At 44.0% G+C, this 17,820-nt stretch overlaps 1 protein-coding gene across 9 annotated transcripts in view; it reads left to right on the forward strand.

Moving 5' to 3' along the window:
• LOC135419486 (calcium-activated potassium channel subunit beta-2) overlaps window positions 1-16,475 on the forward strand; it is a 145,344-nt gene extending 128,869 nt beyond the window's left edge. For 7 of the 9 annotated variants that reach the window (XM_064665888.1, XM_064665883.1, XM_064665886.1 and 4 more), the window contains 3 exons: window positions 5,702-5,872; window positions 8,342-8,537; window positions 14,327-16,475. In XM_064665888.1, coding sequence (XP_064521958.1) covers window positions 5,702-5,872; window positions 8,342-8,537; window positions 14,327-14,611 — 652 coding nt within the window. In that variant the 3' untranslated portion in view covers window positions 14,612-16,475. The remainder of the gene's footprint in view (window positions 1-5,701; window positions 5,873-8,341; window positions 8,538-14,326) is intronic. The other 2 variants (XM_064665884.1, XM_064665881.1) reach the window with 1 other exon arrangement.
• Window positions 16,476-17,820: the final 1,345 nt, after the last annotated feature.

Raw genomic sequence — 17,820 nt, forward strand, 5'->3', positions numbered from 1 at the left:
CCCAGGTTTGCAGTCCCGGTTCCAACCCCTGTGAAGCCGTTATGCTTTTTGCAGGTATTCTTCCTCCTTCCAGCCATTGGCCATACTGCTCCTGCACCCTCTCCAGACAACACACACGCAGTGCCTCCTGTCCCCCAGCCAGATCATTGCCCCACATGGCTTTTACACATCTGGATGATGCATCCAGCTGTCAGAGATGTTTTCTGGTTATACAGACACATGTGACAGGATTGCACAGTAGCTGGAGGATGCTAAGCTGCTTGAAAGTGAACTGGTAGCTCACCAGCCCTCTTAAGTGGTGTTGCTGGAGGGAAGAGGCTGAAGGAGACAGCAATAAATGAGTTACTGGATCTCCCAGAGGAGTAAGGAAATACGCAAAAAAGAAGGAAAGAGAAGGAGAGGTTTGAAGTCCACAGACAAAGGCAGTGTTCCGCTGGGAATGAAAGAAGTTAAATATCAATGATGAAAGAATAATTGTTGGTAATGCTCAGACTCATCCTTCCAAAATCTCTCTCCTTTGTAGTAAGATTTGCTGGACAGCTTGTCTTGTCACAACAAGGACACTTTTCCCTTTCTTTCTTTCTTTTGCCCCTTCCCTCCTCTCCTTCAGTTCCTCTTGCAGTCACTATGACATGTAATCACAAAAAATCAGACTCTGGTGAAACAAAAACAGATATCAGTGCATCTACAGTGCCAATTAGCAAAACACATTCCTCAGTTATTCTAATGAGACATTACTGCTGGCATCTGCTTGGGAAAATGCGCTCCTGAATTCAGGCAGCAGAGCTGCCCTCAGGACCCTGAGATTCTTTGGAGAACTGGCCCATTTGCTGAACTTTTCTGCAAAGACTGCATAGGTGTTCAGCTCATTGGATAATCTGATCCCAAACAGGTATTCTGAAGATCAAAAGGCCAGCTTGGAAGCAGGTTTCCATGGACTTCCAGTTGGAGCTGGTTATCTAACTGCCTCCTGTACTTCTGCAAGTCTCTTCTTTAATTGAATTTTCCCCAGGCTAATGTTCTCCTGCATTAAAGCACTGTCATGGTCCAAGGTTAGACACTTGGAGGGGATATCTGCCCACACTTTGGGCTGGATGGAAGCCAAGTGCTCCTGATTAGCATTGCCTTTGACTCTCACCATGCCTTGCAGTGGGGCTTATTAACCTGGGCTGAGGGCTGTGCTAAACAGGAGTCATTGGCATCTGGTCAGCCTAAACCCTCAGCAGAGCTCACCCCTGTCTGCCTGCAGAAATAGGTAGCAGGGAGCAGTATCTCTATGCCTACGCACTAGCCATGGGAAATTCAGGTGCCTTGTCAAGCTTTGGGGTGTGTTTATTTCCCAAGTGGTCCTGTGGAGCTGTACAGAAGGAATTGTTTGTACCTTGTGAGTGATTAATGAAATGCAGGAGGGAAAGGGAGGAAAAGAAAATGGACATAAGAGAGTGCTGATGGCAGCCTCAGGACTGCAGAGGAGAGGTGTGAACACAGAGCAAGTGTTGCCAGTGGGAGAAACTCATCCGCCAATGTCTGGCAGTGATTTCAACACATGTAAGGTCACCAGCACCATCATTATATCAAACAGGTGGTACCTTTGAGAGAAATTACTTGCCTTAAATGACCCTTCCCTAAGAATTCTGTTCTTTAGAATTCAGACAGGAAGATTGTCATATAGATGAGCAAATTTGTCACCTAACACATTCTACAACCACAGACCTTTGAGGGATTGCACTTTAATATTAACTGTGCTGTAATGAGTCACTTGCTGTAGAGGAATCACCTCCTCCTGGGTGGAAGGTATCTCTCTTAGGAATCTTTTTTTGGAGGATCAGGACCAAAATATCTGTATTTCATTGATGTTTTAGCCACTGACAGTTCTTCAGCTGCCACTTTTTATGCTTTGAAAAATTAGTCAAGTCCTCATTCTTTCTCAGATGTCAGTGAGGCTTTCCACAGCACTGTATGCTTGGGAAACCAAAGCATTAGTTTGGGTTGGTTCAGTTTGGTCCTGTTTGGTGAGGAAGAGGGAAGGAATTGAGTGAACAAAATCTGTTAATATAAACAGGAGTCCTTCTGCAACCATCACTGTGACTTTTCTGAGAGCTCCAGAGAGATTTCCTGTTGCCATAGGTCTAGTAACAAAAACTAATGCAGCTAAATATACCTGTAAAGAAAAACATAAGGAAGTTGGCTTCTGAGCAGAAAAGTCCCTGAGCATTGGGAATTCTGCAGGTAAGATACAGGACAGGTTTTTGACCATCGCATTCAAGGATTTGTGATGTCAGTAAACACCTCACCATGTGGTAATTTGAGTGAGATGTGCATAACAGCTGTGATATCAGAGAAGTGAATGTGAATTCAAAGTCATTCTGAATTATTTAGACAAGCAGGCACTTCCATCTGACGAGCACCATGACTGCATGGTGCTGGAGGAGGCAGTGCCTCTCAGCCTCTCACCGTGGTCCATTTGCAAGGGGAGGGGCTTGAAGGCAGGTAATCTGTGTTTATTTGGAGAAAAAAAAATGAAGTAATTGCAGATGCCTGGTTATTGCTATTTTAGCTTTCCCATGAGGAAAAAGCGCCCTTGCAGAGCTGCTAGATCCTACTTATTTTGGAGCGGGAGATCATGTAAAGATCTGCTGACCACACTGCAGAGGGATCCCTGCACTGCTGCTGTCAGAGAGACGTGGAGAGGGAATTCTCTGCTCTGTCCCCAGCAGGCATGGTCACGGCTGAGATTTCCTCTCTGGCAGCTGAGCCTGGGTAGAGCAGCCAGCCCATATCCTCTGAGCAACTTGGCAAAAGGAACATGGAGATTTAGGAAGGGAGAACTTCAGTATGGAAATGATCGAGGGAGCAAAGACCTTTTGTCCTTGGAGGCATGCTTCCTATTAAATGTCTTTGCACAGGGTGGAGAGACCCCGTGTTCTGACACCTGGGACTTCTATAAAAGGAGGCAGCCCCCCTCAATGTCATATGTGGGGAGTTGTCACAGGTAATCACAAGTATTAGATGGAGTCACCTAGATGAGTAGTGTCTAGCACGCAGTGATCTGTACTTAAACAACCCATAGCAGTCAGCTAAACGGGGCTGTGCAGCTCTGGGATCCAAAATCAGCCAGCTAAGCATGGCATTCTTCCAGCTCACCGAGCAGAAGGAGGTCCCTGGGCTGTGCCAAAAGTTCACAGGTACACAAAATCCACCCCCAGGCAGCAGCAAACACATGTGCACAGGCCATGGTTCCAGCAAAGGAGATGCTGAGGCTGCTCTCCTAGTGGCCAAATGTTGCACACAACATACTGTGTTCCCTAAACCAGGGCTCTAACAGGCAAAAGCTTGAAGTTTGGTGATAGCAGATGTTCCCAGTACCCTACAGAGAAAATTGGCATCTCCCTGTGCAGGCACGAGCGTGAGGAGGAGGAGGGAGGGTTACTCAGCATGTCTCCTGGGCTGATAGAACTGGTGTGTCACACACTGACACGTGCCACGCCACCACACACCTCAGTGGGTGGTCACCAGGCTGATGACTGGCAGGGATTCAGGAGAAAAAAATTCCTCAGTGAGGTGCACCAGGCTACCACTTTGCTGTTGTTTGGGGCTTTGAACAACAAATGTTTGCAAAAGAGCCACTGAACCAGGGCTCTGAGCCTGACCTCAGAGGCAGAACTTTCTTCTGCTTTATTTGCTATGGCAAGTGAGCACGAAGGATCCACCTGGCAGGTGGTTACCACACACTGTCCCCTTTGCCAGCCACCTGCCAGATAGCTCATTTCTGCCACATACCCTTCAGCCCATCCTGTTCTTATCTCTGATGGCATGTTTCTTGGCTCGAGGCCACATGGGAAGTATTTGTAAGCGTTCTCAATCAGCTTTTTGTTTTTAAATTGTCCATTTGTATCCCTGTTGTGTCCTAGCTGCTCCAATGGCACTAGTGAGTGATTGCACTGTGCCTTTTTTATGTCTGCACGCCGACATAAGTTATGCTGTGTGATCGGTTAATGTGCTGGAACTGCATGACAATCTCTGCCTTCCTGTCTGCTTCCACTTGGGAGCAATGCAAATCCTAATAGCAGCTCTCAGAGTTAAATACAGTTTGATAAATAATAATAGAAAAGTAACATTAGATTATTACTCTACATTACTTCTTTGAAGGCAATTGCATCTGCCAGCTCACAATATATATTTTTTTCCCTCCGAACAACAGAGAAAATTTCGATAGGCTGAACTACCATTTCATTTCCAACTAGGAAAACATTGACAAGCTTTAAAGGATGGTTTTGAAGAGAAACCATGGACATCCAAAGATATAGATTACAGTTGGATGGAGAAATTTCAAGAGGTCCTAGGTACAGGAGACTATTGACTGCAGTACCATCTCAGCAAGATTTTTGCTATAAAACCTCACACCATATGTGCTTTTCCTGACTGTGACTCATCATCTAAATACAAATTCAATTCCAACCTCAGGGAGTCTATGATTAAACATATATTTTGTTGTTTTTTCTACTGTGTTTATGTATGATCTTATGTCTGTCTTAACCCTATTTCTTTGTCCTTAATAGTCAATGTAAGTTATCTGGCTGATCTGACTCAGTGCTTTTTTCCACGGTTGAGTGAAGCTTGGTGGTTTCAGCTTAAATGAGTGGTGGGTTTGCCAGAGCCCAAAGTGATGTTGATGTTGCTCACCTGCCGTTTTGCAGACAGTAGAAGAGGAACTTCTTCCACGTGTACTACTGTGTCCATGTTATGGTGGTGCCAGGGCTCAGAGGTGTGCGGTTCACATGCTTCGGGTGCTGCCTGGATGATTCAAAAGAACCATAACAGAAAACACAGGAGATTTTGACCAGCCTCAGGTCTGTAAGTACATTTTAAACCCACAAAGTTTGAGTGTGTTTGAAATGTACTCAAATATTTCCTTCTTCACCATTGTGTCCTCATGACCCATTGAATCATCAAAGGCTTGGAGATGAAAGAAGGACTTATGGTTAGAAAATGCAAAGGACTCTCTGCTGAAGGGGGAATGGTTTGTTGTATTTTTTTTTTTTTAATCCTAGAACAAATAGCTCTGGTGGATAATTTTCTGTGAGTGTTTTCACTGTAATGAGTAACTGGGCTTCCAGAAATACTATTATGAATACAGTAAATAAGCTCACAATCAAAAAAACCCACAGAAATCAATTCCAAAATCCCCATAGTGTTTCATGAGCTTTGAGTCACACTTAGGGCGGAAAACTGCCCAAATCAGTAGCCTGTAGGGAATCAAAAGAGAACGTGGTCCTTTCAGATGATGTTAGTGATGACTTCCCTTCAGGCTTTTTCTACATATTCCGCTGAAGAAAAGACACCTCACACACCTGAACACATTCTAGTGGCCTAAGATGGCATTGACAGGTCAAATGCATTTATGGTATAATTCAACTGAGCCAAAGAAGCTGTACCAAAGGAGGATTTACTGAGCTGGCACAAGTGTCTAATCTTTGTATTTGCTGTAAGAGGTTTTTGCCTTTTCAGAAATGGCTGTAATTTATTTTGGAGATGAATAAGTTTCCACCAGGTCAGAGTGAATCCACTGAAAAAGGACATCTGAGGACCCTTAAGCCTTTCTCTCCCACAAGATGGGTATGGAGGTGGAACTGCCCACCCTGTAGAGGCTTCATTGATTAAATATGAACTTCACATAAGAATGTATTATTTTCAACCTCAGAAATATTTACCAAAAAATCAGGGATCACGATCTACTGGACAAAAGGAAAACAGTCACAGCCCTAAAAGCTGGAGAAGACCGGGCCATACTCCTCGGGCTGGCCATGATGGTGTGCTCTATCATGATGTACTTCCTCCTGGGGATCACGCTGCTGCGCTCCTACATGCAAAGGTAATTTCGTGATGGTCCCTGATCTCCCACTCCCTGCTCCAGCTGACTTCATCTGGCTTACTCTTTTGACTCGTTTTATTAAAGTTTTATAATTTTTCCTTTGGTCAACATAGGCCTGGCTGCTCTTCCTTACCTTACCCCAGTATAAATTAGGCACAGCCATGGTGAAAGCAATTTGAGTAATACCAGCAGAAAGTGAGGGAAGCATTAGATCCCTGTTTGACAAAATCTTGATCCACAGGCTTTAGACTTGGCACAGCTTAACACCAGTATAATATCCATATCAGCTGGTCGGCAGTCTGCTGAACCCTATAAGCTTCTCAGGGGCTGTTGCTGCAAAGCTCAGACTCAGGACAAAAAGGCAAAAATATTTCACAGCCTCAAGAAACAACACACTTTCAAATGAAGGATGTAGAATTAATTTGGGAAGGAAATCAAGCTCTTTGTAGCCTGTAGTTTTACATGTAGGTTATTACTTTCATCTTAACAAGTGAAATTCTCATGAAATATAGTAATTTGCTGAAAGTGAAAGATCATCTTTCATCATTACTGTCCTGCACTTAATTTTTCTGAGGCTTTCTCTGGCTTTCTCCTCTGCCACTGAGCAGAGGGTTTGGCCTGTGATTCATTAGCAGCATTTGAAATCAGTTTTCAAGCACCAGTCCTATTTAACACCCAGCCCAGACTGTAATAAGGCTGTCAGTGATGTTTTTACTGCCCTGATTGGTGAAGTTAGGAAAATGAAAAATGTGTAACTGGGGATCGAAATATTAGTCAGTCATGCCCCAAACTACCCTGGGGCAGTGGCAAATATCTGGCACATTTGGGCTTATCCACCGCAGGCTTCTATACAGTAAGTGCCCACAGTTAATTCGTATGAACATCCTCAATTATTTTGGTGCACCTGCAAGAGAATATTCCTTCTTGACCCAGCAATGATAAGAAATAAGTAGCGACGGGGATGAGCTGTACTAATTTGCAGCATTTTATTTATGTGATAAAGTTATTTGTCCGTTTTCAAGTCCGGACAAAATTCAGATTTTGAAAACTGAGATCAAGACCTGTTAAGTATCCAAGAGCATTTGCTATTCCAAATTGCTCTCCCAGACCTTTCAGCAATATCAGGGTCAATTGCAGAGGCTGCTAAGGTCAAAATCACTCATGTGGAAAGAGATGATTTATATTACAAGCTATGTGAAAAAATTGCCAGAAGATATCAAAGCACCTACAGATTATCAAATATTCCATCTTCACAAGTGTGTGGTAGGTAGGTGTTACTTTATTACCCCTTGCATGAATAAAACAGCAGCCAGAAAGGTGAAAGTGAGGAGAAGACAACCCAGGAGTCTTTGCTGTCACTTCTCTTCACACAGCCAGATCTCCTCAGGGGTTATTCTCCTTTACAGCAATATCCCTCCAACAAATACTGCCCAGGAGGGGAAAAAAAATCCTTCCACTTGATTCCCCCCAGAAATCATAGCATAATTTAATATAAATGTAAAATGGAATACACAAGCAGAATTACTGCCAAAGAAAGATAGCAATAGAATTAGTCAGAAATCTTTGATACCTCTAACTGTGTAAAGCCTTTTGTAGGTTTGGTGAGGGGCAAGCAGACCCTCAGCCCTTTTGTGGTGGGGCAGGAGAGCCACACTCTGGGTGAGCTGAGGGACTAGGGTTAAAGGGAAACCCTGTATGAAACCTTCCCCCAGCCCATAAAGGGCTTTCTGCAGAGCCCTCAATGTGCCCTTTCCCCAGGCAAAATGCAGCAGTAGATTTTTTAAATACATGCCAGATACCCAAGTGAACATTGCTGGTGCATAACCAGGCTCCATCGTTGCAGTTTTAGCCTCTGGTGAATCGGAGATAAGATGAAATCCCCCAGAATGATTACAACCATTGGCTTAACTTACAGAAAACAGCAAGCTGCCACTAGAAAAAGCTTTTCCATAGGTCAAGCTGCATGGGGTACCACTTGTGAGTTACTGTGTCTTCATGCCTATGAGTATACATACCCTGGTAATTCAAAATTGTCCTCCTGACCTTCACTTTAAATTGACCTGAACTTGGTGGTTAACCTTCAAGTCTTGGCCCGGGGTGTCTTGTCATGGAGCACTGTGTGCACTATGCTCTCCCCAGGGCAAGCTGCTCAGTTTTCTTCTATGTCTCTGCTGACATGCTTTCAAATACACCTTCTCCAGAATCAAAGTTGCAGTACCCTTTTCATTTATACATAGACATAGGCGAATAGGGTAATTTTGTGCCCAAAGCCTAAACTCTGGGTACTACAGAATAAAACGCTGTCTGTGACGTGTGAAGCAAGAAAGTCCAGGCTTTGCTCAGAGCCCTGCCACGTGTACTCTCTCCTACAAGATGCCCCCAGTATATCCCTGATGAGAAGCCTGAGACGTGTTTAGTGCTTATTGCCCGCTCTTGCCATGCTCTAATATCTCTTTTTTTCCTACTTAGTGTCTGGACAGAAGAGACTCAGTGCTCACTTCTCAATGCATCCATCACAGAAACCTTCAACTGCTCATTTAACTGCGGCCCAGACTGCTGGAAAATCTCACAGTACCCCTGCCTCCAGGTGTACGTTAATCTCACCTCTTCTGGCCAGAAGCTCCTGCTCTACCACACCGAGGAAACAATGAAAATTAATTCCGAGGTAGGAGCACAGAATAAAATTTCTTCCTAAATGGGTTTCTGTTGGGCTGCTCTCCTTGTTATACACATTCCTCAGTTTAAAGCAATATAAAGCTTCCAGCTTCTGCTTCACTGGGAAATACAGAGCAGAGAAGGCAGAAACTGGTGTACAGACTGAGCTCACACGTCTGGAGGGGCAGTTTTCCACCTCCATCCCACGTGGGGAGCACAGCTCATGTCACACGGGGTGCAGTCCTCGAAGGCTGGAGCCTCCTTCCTCCTTTGCAAGTGCTTTACAGGCACAGGGGAGCACCAAGCACTTGTCAGATTGATATTCTTTCTGAGCTGTGGACTTCCCACCCAGGTATGGCTCTGCCGGGTAGTGAACACCCCCAGCAGTGTGCATGGAGCATCCACAGTGGTGAGAATGGAAATGGCATCATTACTGCAGGGCCAGCCAAGGCGGCAGGGAGAGATGAGAGCCCTGTGTCCAACAGCACATGTGTCCCCACCTCCATCTCTGGTGACAAACTTGGCACCCTGAGCATCTCCACTGAGGTCAGCTGTGCCACTGCTGATGGTGCAAAGATCCTAAAAGTTTGCTCAGTGGGGACTGATGAGATAAAAGCAGCAGCACAAAAATAAAAGCCCTGGCTTTGGGGTGTGAACAAGCTAAGGAATCAGCTAATTTTATAGCACAACTTCCCCTGTTCCAGATGTTGAACCAAAAAAATTATTTTGAATAAATCTGCAGAAGAATTCACCTCTCTGCTTCAGCAAGTACAAGCTCCAGCTTAACTCCATCCAGGTGGGATGGAGACAGCTCCTGTCTGGAGGCTGTAATGAGGCAGCAGATGCACAGAAGGCACCTCCCTGCCAGCCACAGCCACAGCTGTGTGGCTGACACAGGGCAGTGCATCACACCCAGGAGAGAGGCCGCCTTCACAGATGGCTGTTTGCTCCTTCCACAAAACAAGGCAGAACTGGACTAAGAAATGTCCCACTCCCCACCTTCCTTCATATCTACAGCGCCTGGGGCCCCGGGACTGCAAGTTGCCGTGAGCTGGGGCCCAGTGAAATCATTAGACTTACAGGTGCCATATTTGCATTAACTGCTCAGTTATCCAAGGTCACTGGACCCCAAACTATGGGCAAAGTGCAGCCTGGAACAGCAGAGCCCCAGTTCAGCCTGCTCACAACGTAACCTATCGTGTTTCTATTTATGGCAGTCAGTCAGTAGACCAAATTACTTCTGCATATTAAGATGAAGTGATATTAAAATTAGTCAAAGCACAGCATGGTTGCACTAGGCTGCTTATTCTGCTGGATAATTAACTTCTGTGGCTGAAAGATGGAGTCCTCTGGATGTGAAGTGTGAAATGGAGATGAGCGCCCCTTCCTTCCCCTCTTCTCTGGCATCAGTGTAGGAAGAGGCACTCACTGCCCGTGCAGCCTCAGGTAGGACACACCCCACTTTCTGCTGGGCACAAGCAAAATCATGGCACTCACTCTGCAGGTTGATTAGGACAGATCAGATAAATCTCTGTGCTTGGCTGATTCAAATAAATCAAGAGATTTGGCATAAATCTCCACATTCTGCTATTGATGATTTTTGCTTGCTGAAATGGACTTAGAAATTCTCCCATATGCCACCTTCTCTTAATTTAATGTAGGCACAGTTAATACTTCTCCAGACCAAGGTTGTTTTACAGGTTAATCTGTGCTCTCAGGAGGATTCCTAGGTTTTCCTGACATGCTGCTGGCTATGTGACCTGAATCCAAATGCAGTTTTGAATGGAAGTTTGCAAAAATAAAATACCTGGCTTCTTGTGCCTGGCTCAGATCAGCAGAGTTTCCAAGTTCAGATCAGTGCAACCCATCTCAGCATCCTGGACAAGAGCTCCCTCTTCCCTGGCCAGAGAGCATCCCCATGCAGCAGGATGAGCAGTCCTGAGCAGCTCTGGATGGTGATGCTCCAATTGGGTGCTAGCTGTGTCTTTCCATCCGCCTGCTCAGATCTGTGTTGCCCATCTTTCTCCTTGCTAAATAAACAAAATACAAAAGCCGTCCCTGGCTCACTGAGCTCTGACATCGCTGGAGATGTTGCAGAGCACAGTTCTTACCCTCTGAGGCCAACAACAGTGACCTTCAAGAGGTCAGCACCTCCTCACCAACCTCTCTGCCTCACTGAGCACCACCACACACACACACACAGCAGCAGCTGGAGCCTGCCTCTCTTCTCTCCCCGCCAGCCAACGTGGATGGAGCAAAATCACTTTGATTTTAAATAACGATTTATCCAGGAGACTTGCTGTCTAACCTGGCTGTCAGCTCAGAAGGTGCAGTAAGGAGTAGGTGCAATTTATATTGAGATCTACAGCATGCTCCTGCCGGTCTCTGGTGGGAATCAGTGGGAAGTCTGTGGATTCCTGTCAAGCTGCTTGAGTCTTTCCAAGAAAAGCACATGAGATTTTTCATGGCTTTTCATTGCTCTTGCTGTGCGTACTTTAGCCTTTAGGACAAGCCCAGCCCCTTGTCAATACTACAGATGAAATGGTTTAAATGCTTCCATGGCCACACTTTCCTTCCTCAGCTGCCAGAGGCTGTAACAGCCTCTGCGAGAGGTAAACCGGCCAGTTCTCCTCGTGCCCGCACCACAGAGCCAGGCTGTCCCCATGAGGAAGGGCTGTGGTAGTTAAAGCAATTAGAGAGGCCTCGTTTTGATCTCATATTATATCATTTTGATTCTTTTCGTGTCATCGGAGCTGCTGCTGATTTATATCTATGCTCCATAAGGGAGATAACAAGCAGGATTTAATCACCAGAATCAGCTGTAACTGCCTGAGACTCAGAAATGATGGTGGTTCTCAGGGTTTCTCACTGAAGGTTCAGGTATTTATAACCCAGGAGGGAGTTTGCCTGGTGCAGGGAGGGGGAGCAGGGGTGCTCGGCTGTGGATTCCAGTAGACCCATGTCTAGGCTGGGACTGGAGAATTCTGTCTGGAGTAATCAATATCAGGCCAATGCAGAAAGGAAGCTGCTCCAACCCTTGGTCCAAACCTGTTGCACTTTCCAAAATAGATGTAAATTGACATCCTGACCACTTTCTCACAAAGATTGCCACAGCACATCCTGTCTAAGTTTCCAGGCTCAGCAAGGACACCAGTCCCAACCACAGATGTATGACAAGAGTCATGTATTTCACTGCCCAGCCTCAACTGGGAGCTTTTCTGGCAACAGCTTTTTCAGTGTAACATCACTGATTTAAAGAAAACTGCCTCAAGCTTGCCTGGAGAAGTTGTGTGATCTTTGTCCTTGGAGATATTCATAATCTGACTGGACAAGTCCCTGAGCAAATCTGCACTGAGCAGGGCATTGGACCGGATGTGTCCAGAGGTAGTTCAGACAGGATACCTATCCAATCCTTTATATTAAGGAAGTAGAGTTGGAAACTTAGTAAGTTCTGTTTCTCTGGTAGGTCCTTCTTGTGCTCGGATTGCAGGCTAACACAAGAACCACTTTTGTCACTTTGTATCACAGAACCCTCACTTGAGGTAGAGCACCAGACATTCTTTACTTGCAGATTTCCAAGTGTTTGACAATGCAGTTAATAAACCAGCATAGATTCAGTAGTCTACATTCACAGGTGCAGCATAAAAATTGTGGATATAAAATTCCCTCCCAGGTATTGGAGAAAACTACTGAAGATCAAAACAAAGAAAACATCAACACATCCCATTATTGTGTCTTCCTTCTTGTTTATTAATCAGCATGAAACACAGCAGACACCATCATGGCAGAGCCTTGGTGCTCTCAAAATTGTGTTTTGGCAAAAGTGGCTAAGTCCTCATTTAATCACCTCCCTCAGGATACTCTGTGGGACTTCCAGAAACAAAAATGTATAGCAACAAAGTAACAAGAAAAAAAACTCAACAAAACCCCACTTGAAGATTAAATACTGCTGTTATGACAGTGATAGCACATAATCTATTAAAAGAAAATGAGGTATGCTTCACTGAGAAATTTCCCCTACTTAGTAGATTATGATATGTTGAAGAGTCACGGGTACTGGAAGAGGGATTGTGACTTTGGACATTTGAGGCAAAACTGGTCAGAGCACAAGAGGATATCCTGGATGGAGCAGACATGCACCAGCAGGAAGATGGATGAGATATTGCTGCTCTGATATTTTCCATCGCTAATTTCTAGAACTCTATGAAATATTCATAATGGCAGTGCAACCATGCTCTGCCATTAATGCTCCAGTCTGCTAACGCCAGACAACCTTTCTGCTGTGCTTCAAATCATATTCTGTGCTAATAACTTGCCAATGAATCAATCAAATCCTGTTATGAGGTTAATCCTTTGATCATAATTAGGACTAGAGATTTGTCGCAGTATGTTACAAAAAAAGTCACAGCAGAGTCATGAAAAAGAACAAAGGGACATTTTATAAAGTATGCACATTATGACAATAATAATCAAAAGCCATGGGTCACATTATTGTAATCAAAACATATTTTTTCCTTTAGAAAACTATCTTTCTCATTAAATTATCTGGAGCTACTTTAGGTGCCTACCAGGACAAGCAGGTTTGGCAATGCAGGCAGGAGCATGGTGGGACACACTGTCACCCCATAACTACGAGGGAGCAGTGACCTCCTGGCCCTCCCCCCCCCCATGCATGTTAAATAAAAAGTCAAGTAGCAGCAGATTTCCGCCCTTCCTGAAGCAGTTAATCAAAATCCTGTGTGGGTGTAGAAAACCATCAGGTTTGGAGGGGTGTGAGTGCATGAATGAGAGGAGGAGTGAGGGGCCCTGGGCTGCTCCCATCAGTCTTCTTCCAGACCAACAGCAGCAACAGCAAGTTCAAGGGTTTCTGCTCTAGTTAAAAAATGGTCCAGATGTGGCCTCAACCCTTGTGTGTGCCCACCACCTCACCAGCCCACACTAGCTCTTTGCAGGGAATGGTCAGCACAGCCCAGGGCTACTGTCATACATGTCTCATGGAGTATCTTCAATGCATGGACTCCACAAGGTAGTTTTTTTAATTAACTTGCCTTCAGTGTTCTCTGGAACTATTCTCTGTGCTAAGTAGAGCCACCCCCAAATCTTTTTTTCCTTTGTGACTGAGACTGAAAATCAAGGAGCATCTTCAGAGAGAAGGAACTGTTGGACTTATGCTGGGGTCAAGAGGAAAAACAACGCAAAAAACCATCCTGGTACCCAGGCTGATCTTCAGCTAAACGCTGAATGAATATCCTCTAGGCTGTCAGTAGGAAAACTACATTTTCTCCTGGGCTATCTATTTGTCTCTAATAGAGGCATTTGTCCCATGGGAAAATTTGTATAAAGGTCTCTCATCATCCCTCTCCTGTGCGAGTGAACTCCTGTGCCCACTATGATCACTTTGATCTGAGCCAAGTGAGATCTAAACTACCAGATTTGTATTTACAGAGTCAATTACCCATCTAACTGCGAGCATATGTGTGCCACTTAAGATGAAGAGGTACTTCATCAGTTCTATTTTTGCATGTGTAAATTAGTAATAATAATATATTCACCTATCTCACAAGGCACTGTGCAAATTAAAGCATTAATGTTTGAACAGCACTTGGAGGTTCTCCAATGGGAAATTCTGTAGATGTGCAAAATATTGAGTTTTGCTGTGATAAATTTATTATTAGCGTAATAGTATTCCACTCTTGTCATGAAAAGCATAATCATCTTGAGATTTTCCTGCTTGCCACCTGAAAACAGACATTGTGACTGATTTAGAAATGTATTTTTCTCCCTCTGATTCCTTCCCAGTGTTCCTACATCCCCAAGTGCGGGAAGAATTATGAGGAATCCATGTCTCTGGTGAACGTCGTGATGGAAAACTTCAGGAAGTACCAGCGCTTCTCCTGCTTCTACGACCCCGAGGGCGTTCAGAAGAACGTGATATTAACCAAACTGTACAGCTCCAATGTGCTGTTCCACTCCCTGTTCTGGCCCACCTGCATGATGATCGGCGGGGTTGCCATCGTGGCGATGGTAAAGCTGACTCAGTACCTTTCTCTCCTCTGCGAGAGAATCCAAAGGATCAACAGATAGGAATGAAAACTTCTCTGAAATTTAACTACAGCGAAAATACTGTTTTCTCATTCTTCACCAAAGAACCTTAAGTTTGTAATGTGCAAGTCTGTTCTAAGTTCCTTACGATATTCTTATAAGTAGAGCAATAATGCAAAAGCTGTTCTATATGCAAACATGATGTTATTATTATGCAGACAACTGAAGAAGTTACTGTTTTGTGTTGACTGTCTATATGATCTTGTTTTATGCTGGGACTAGTACTTCTTTCTTTTCTACAGCCAAAATAGGGCTCAGTGTGACCATTTGCCAAGCTTAGTCAATTGACGTTTTCAATGTAAAGAATTCTGGGGAAAATTCACCACTGGATGAAGGGCAGCCAACCACTTGTGCATCATTGAGGTCTCACATCTAGCTTGGTCCATTCAAAGGATTTATGGCTTTGGCTTTTTTATTAATGGCTGCAGGGGGGGGAAAAGCACTGATAAAGGGGGGGGGGTTGTGGTAAGATGGCACAGAAAGGATGTACACTGAGGCCAAGATAAGTGTACAGTATTTTCAGCCTCAGCAGGACTTGGTGATGCTTTGTGTTTGCTCCCACAGTTCAGAAGTAAATTGTGCCCTATGGTGTTTAAGGTCTTTTGGAAAACACTTTGGAGTTTTGTTGTGTTTTGTTTAGTGTATAATTTCCTTCTGTCTTATCAACATAATCTTTGTCAATTGCAGAAGCTGTAGCCAAAAAAAAACAACACCTTGTTCCATTTTGTATTCTATTCTGAGCCCTATTGATGGAGGTGGGACCAGAACTCCTTATGTAAAGGTTTATTACTCATTTGTCTTGTATTTGCTACCATATCATTGTAAAGAAAAAAAATAACACAATCAGCTATTTTTTCATTTTTTACTTCCAACTATTTTAGATTTTTTTACTTGATATATATACAGATATATATATATAAAGAAAAAGCTATATTATATCTAGTTGTGTATTGGAACTTGTTTATGGGGGTTTTTTCCTTTGTTTTTACCCACTGGAAAATGAACAGTACAAGTCATGTATTTATAACCTTCATCCTTGGATAATATCATAACATGGAGGAGCAGCACTGCAGGATCTTATCCAATATTCATGATGTTGTTTCAGTCAAAGGTCTCTGTTGCTATGACATGAGAATTGACAAAAATCTTATCCAATTCTGTGGCTCTATTAACTGAATTGTTAGATAATCATCATAACACATCTGGAAGTCTCTCCTGACCTTAACTCAGTATGCAGTGCTGGCTGACATGAATTATGATTCACAAGGCCCAGGTGCAATGATTTATTGGAAAAACTGAGATTCTGACTAAAATGTTGTCCTATCTGTCAAATATTTACCGCAGTATACTTGCCAGTATAATTTCATGCACGATTTCTGCATCATTTATTTTTATTCCCCTATAGAAAGCATTCCTTCTTATGTTTTAAAGACACTTCTCTCAGTTTCTCGCGTTGCACCCAGCCTGAAGGACAAATGCAAGGCAGATCCTGGGAGCACACTGTGAACTCATTATTCAGTAGCTCAAAGAAACCATATGCAGGCCTACTCAAACTAAGAAACTAACATTTTTCCCTTCAAAAAGACTGCAAAACAAGTATTTTGCCTATTTCATCTCCCTCTATATAAGTACCTTTCTGCGACATGGCATTAAAAATTTCAAGATGTTACAAAACAAGTCATGCAAGTGTAACATGAGCTGTAAAAAAAAAATATGAGTTCTCAGCAGTGAAAATGAACCTGCAATCTTGTAATCAGTAGTACAATTTTCCTTAGGTAATTAAATTCCTTGGGGGCAGGGGTATGATGAAGGTTCCAAAAATATGTAATAAAAATATTAAATTAAATCTTCTAGATTTCAATATTTTCTGCTTTCAGATGTGGCTTGTTTCATCAAACTGTTATCTATAGCTTGAATTACCAAGAAATGAGGAGTGCTGATGCACCAGGGAATTCATAAATGTTCATTTGCAAAAATGAAGTTTTGATCGATATGTTGGAATTGCAGAAACCGCCGTCGGTGGATCTGGGAACCTCAGCATCAAAGGGACTGGAATCACAAGGTCTTTAATGGACTGACAGCAAACTTTATTCAACCCACCCATTCTTCAGCACCCCCAGGGCCAGGGTGGACGGGGAGATGGAGATGGCAGATCCCAGCAGTGCCCCACTGCTTTCTGCACAGGCACGGGGCTGTCTGGAGTTTTGGTGGTAACACCAGTATGGGGACATGGGGATTCATTGCCTGGTGCCCATGATGTGAGAGGCTTCAGGCTGCAGATGCTCATCATGGTTACAAAACCTTATCCTGTAGGTTCTGCCAAGAAGGCAGTATCCAAGTGAGGCCCCTGGAGCCACACAGCCAAGGAGGCATCGTGACCCACTTCTAGACAGCCCATGTGGCTCCCAGGGTGCACTTCCTTCCTCTGTAAAGTTGATTTTTCTCCCAAGCAGAGAGGTTTGATCTGTGTTTGGTGTTGCCATCCTTGATTGTCCCTGTCCATCTCCCCACCATCAGTCACCGATGCCAAAGGAAGGACAGTGCTGCCAGTCGCGATTCCCAAATCAGAAATGTGGCATGGTGGATTTTCCACCCCATCACCTACACTGATGTTGTCCATTTACACAGTGATTTACGTGCCTTGCGATAAAGCAGCCCTTTGGTTGTGTGTGTGACATTTTTGGTGCCTGTATTTGTGCTTCTTTGTTCTGCGACAGGGAAGTTGATTGTTCCTGACATTTACACATCAAACGCTGTTTTCAACACATCGTACCATAAAATATTTCAGCAGAGCTCCTGTGGGTGAAACATCTTGACGCTGTTGCAGGCTATAATCATTTTGTTGACATTAAGGGAGAGATCTGTGGGATAGCAAAACAACTTGAGTAATTGGATGGAGTGAGGTAAAACAATAATTTTGAAGGGAATTATCCATCTGATCCCTGGCACAGTTAACCCCCTACTGAAGTGTCAGCACTGCAAACGTGATTTTTGACAACTCCTGCTGCCCCAAGGAGAGGTGGTGCTTCAGTGGGGATGTTAGTCTGTGCTATTGCTTTCTCTGCTCCATTTTAATATCATGTTTATTCCCTGCAAAAGGAATTGATGTTCCTGTAGGCAGCTCAAATGAATGAGACAAACATGGCAGTGAAATTCAGCAACTGGGCAAATCCACCCTGTTTCTAAGGCTG

The sequence above is a fragment of the Pseudopipra pipra genome, chromosome 10, assembly GCF_036250125.1.
Source record: "Pseudopipra pipra isolate bDixPip1 chromosome 10, bDixPip1.hap1, whole genome shotgun sequence".
Classification (NCBI taxonomy): Eukaryota; Metazoa; Chordata; class Aves; order Passeriformes; family Pipridae; genus Pseudopipra; species Pseudopipra pipra.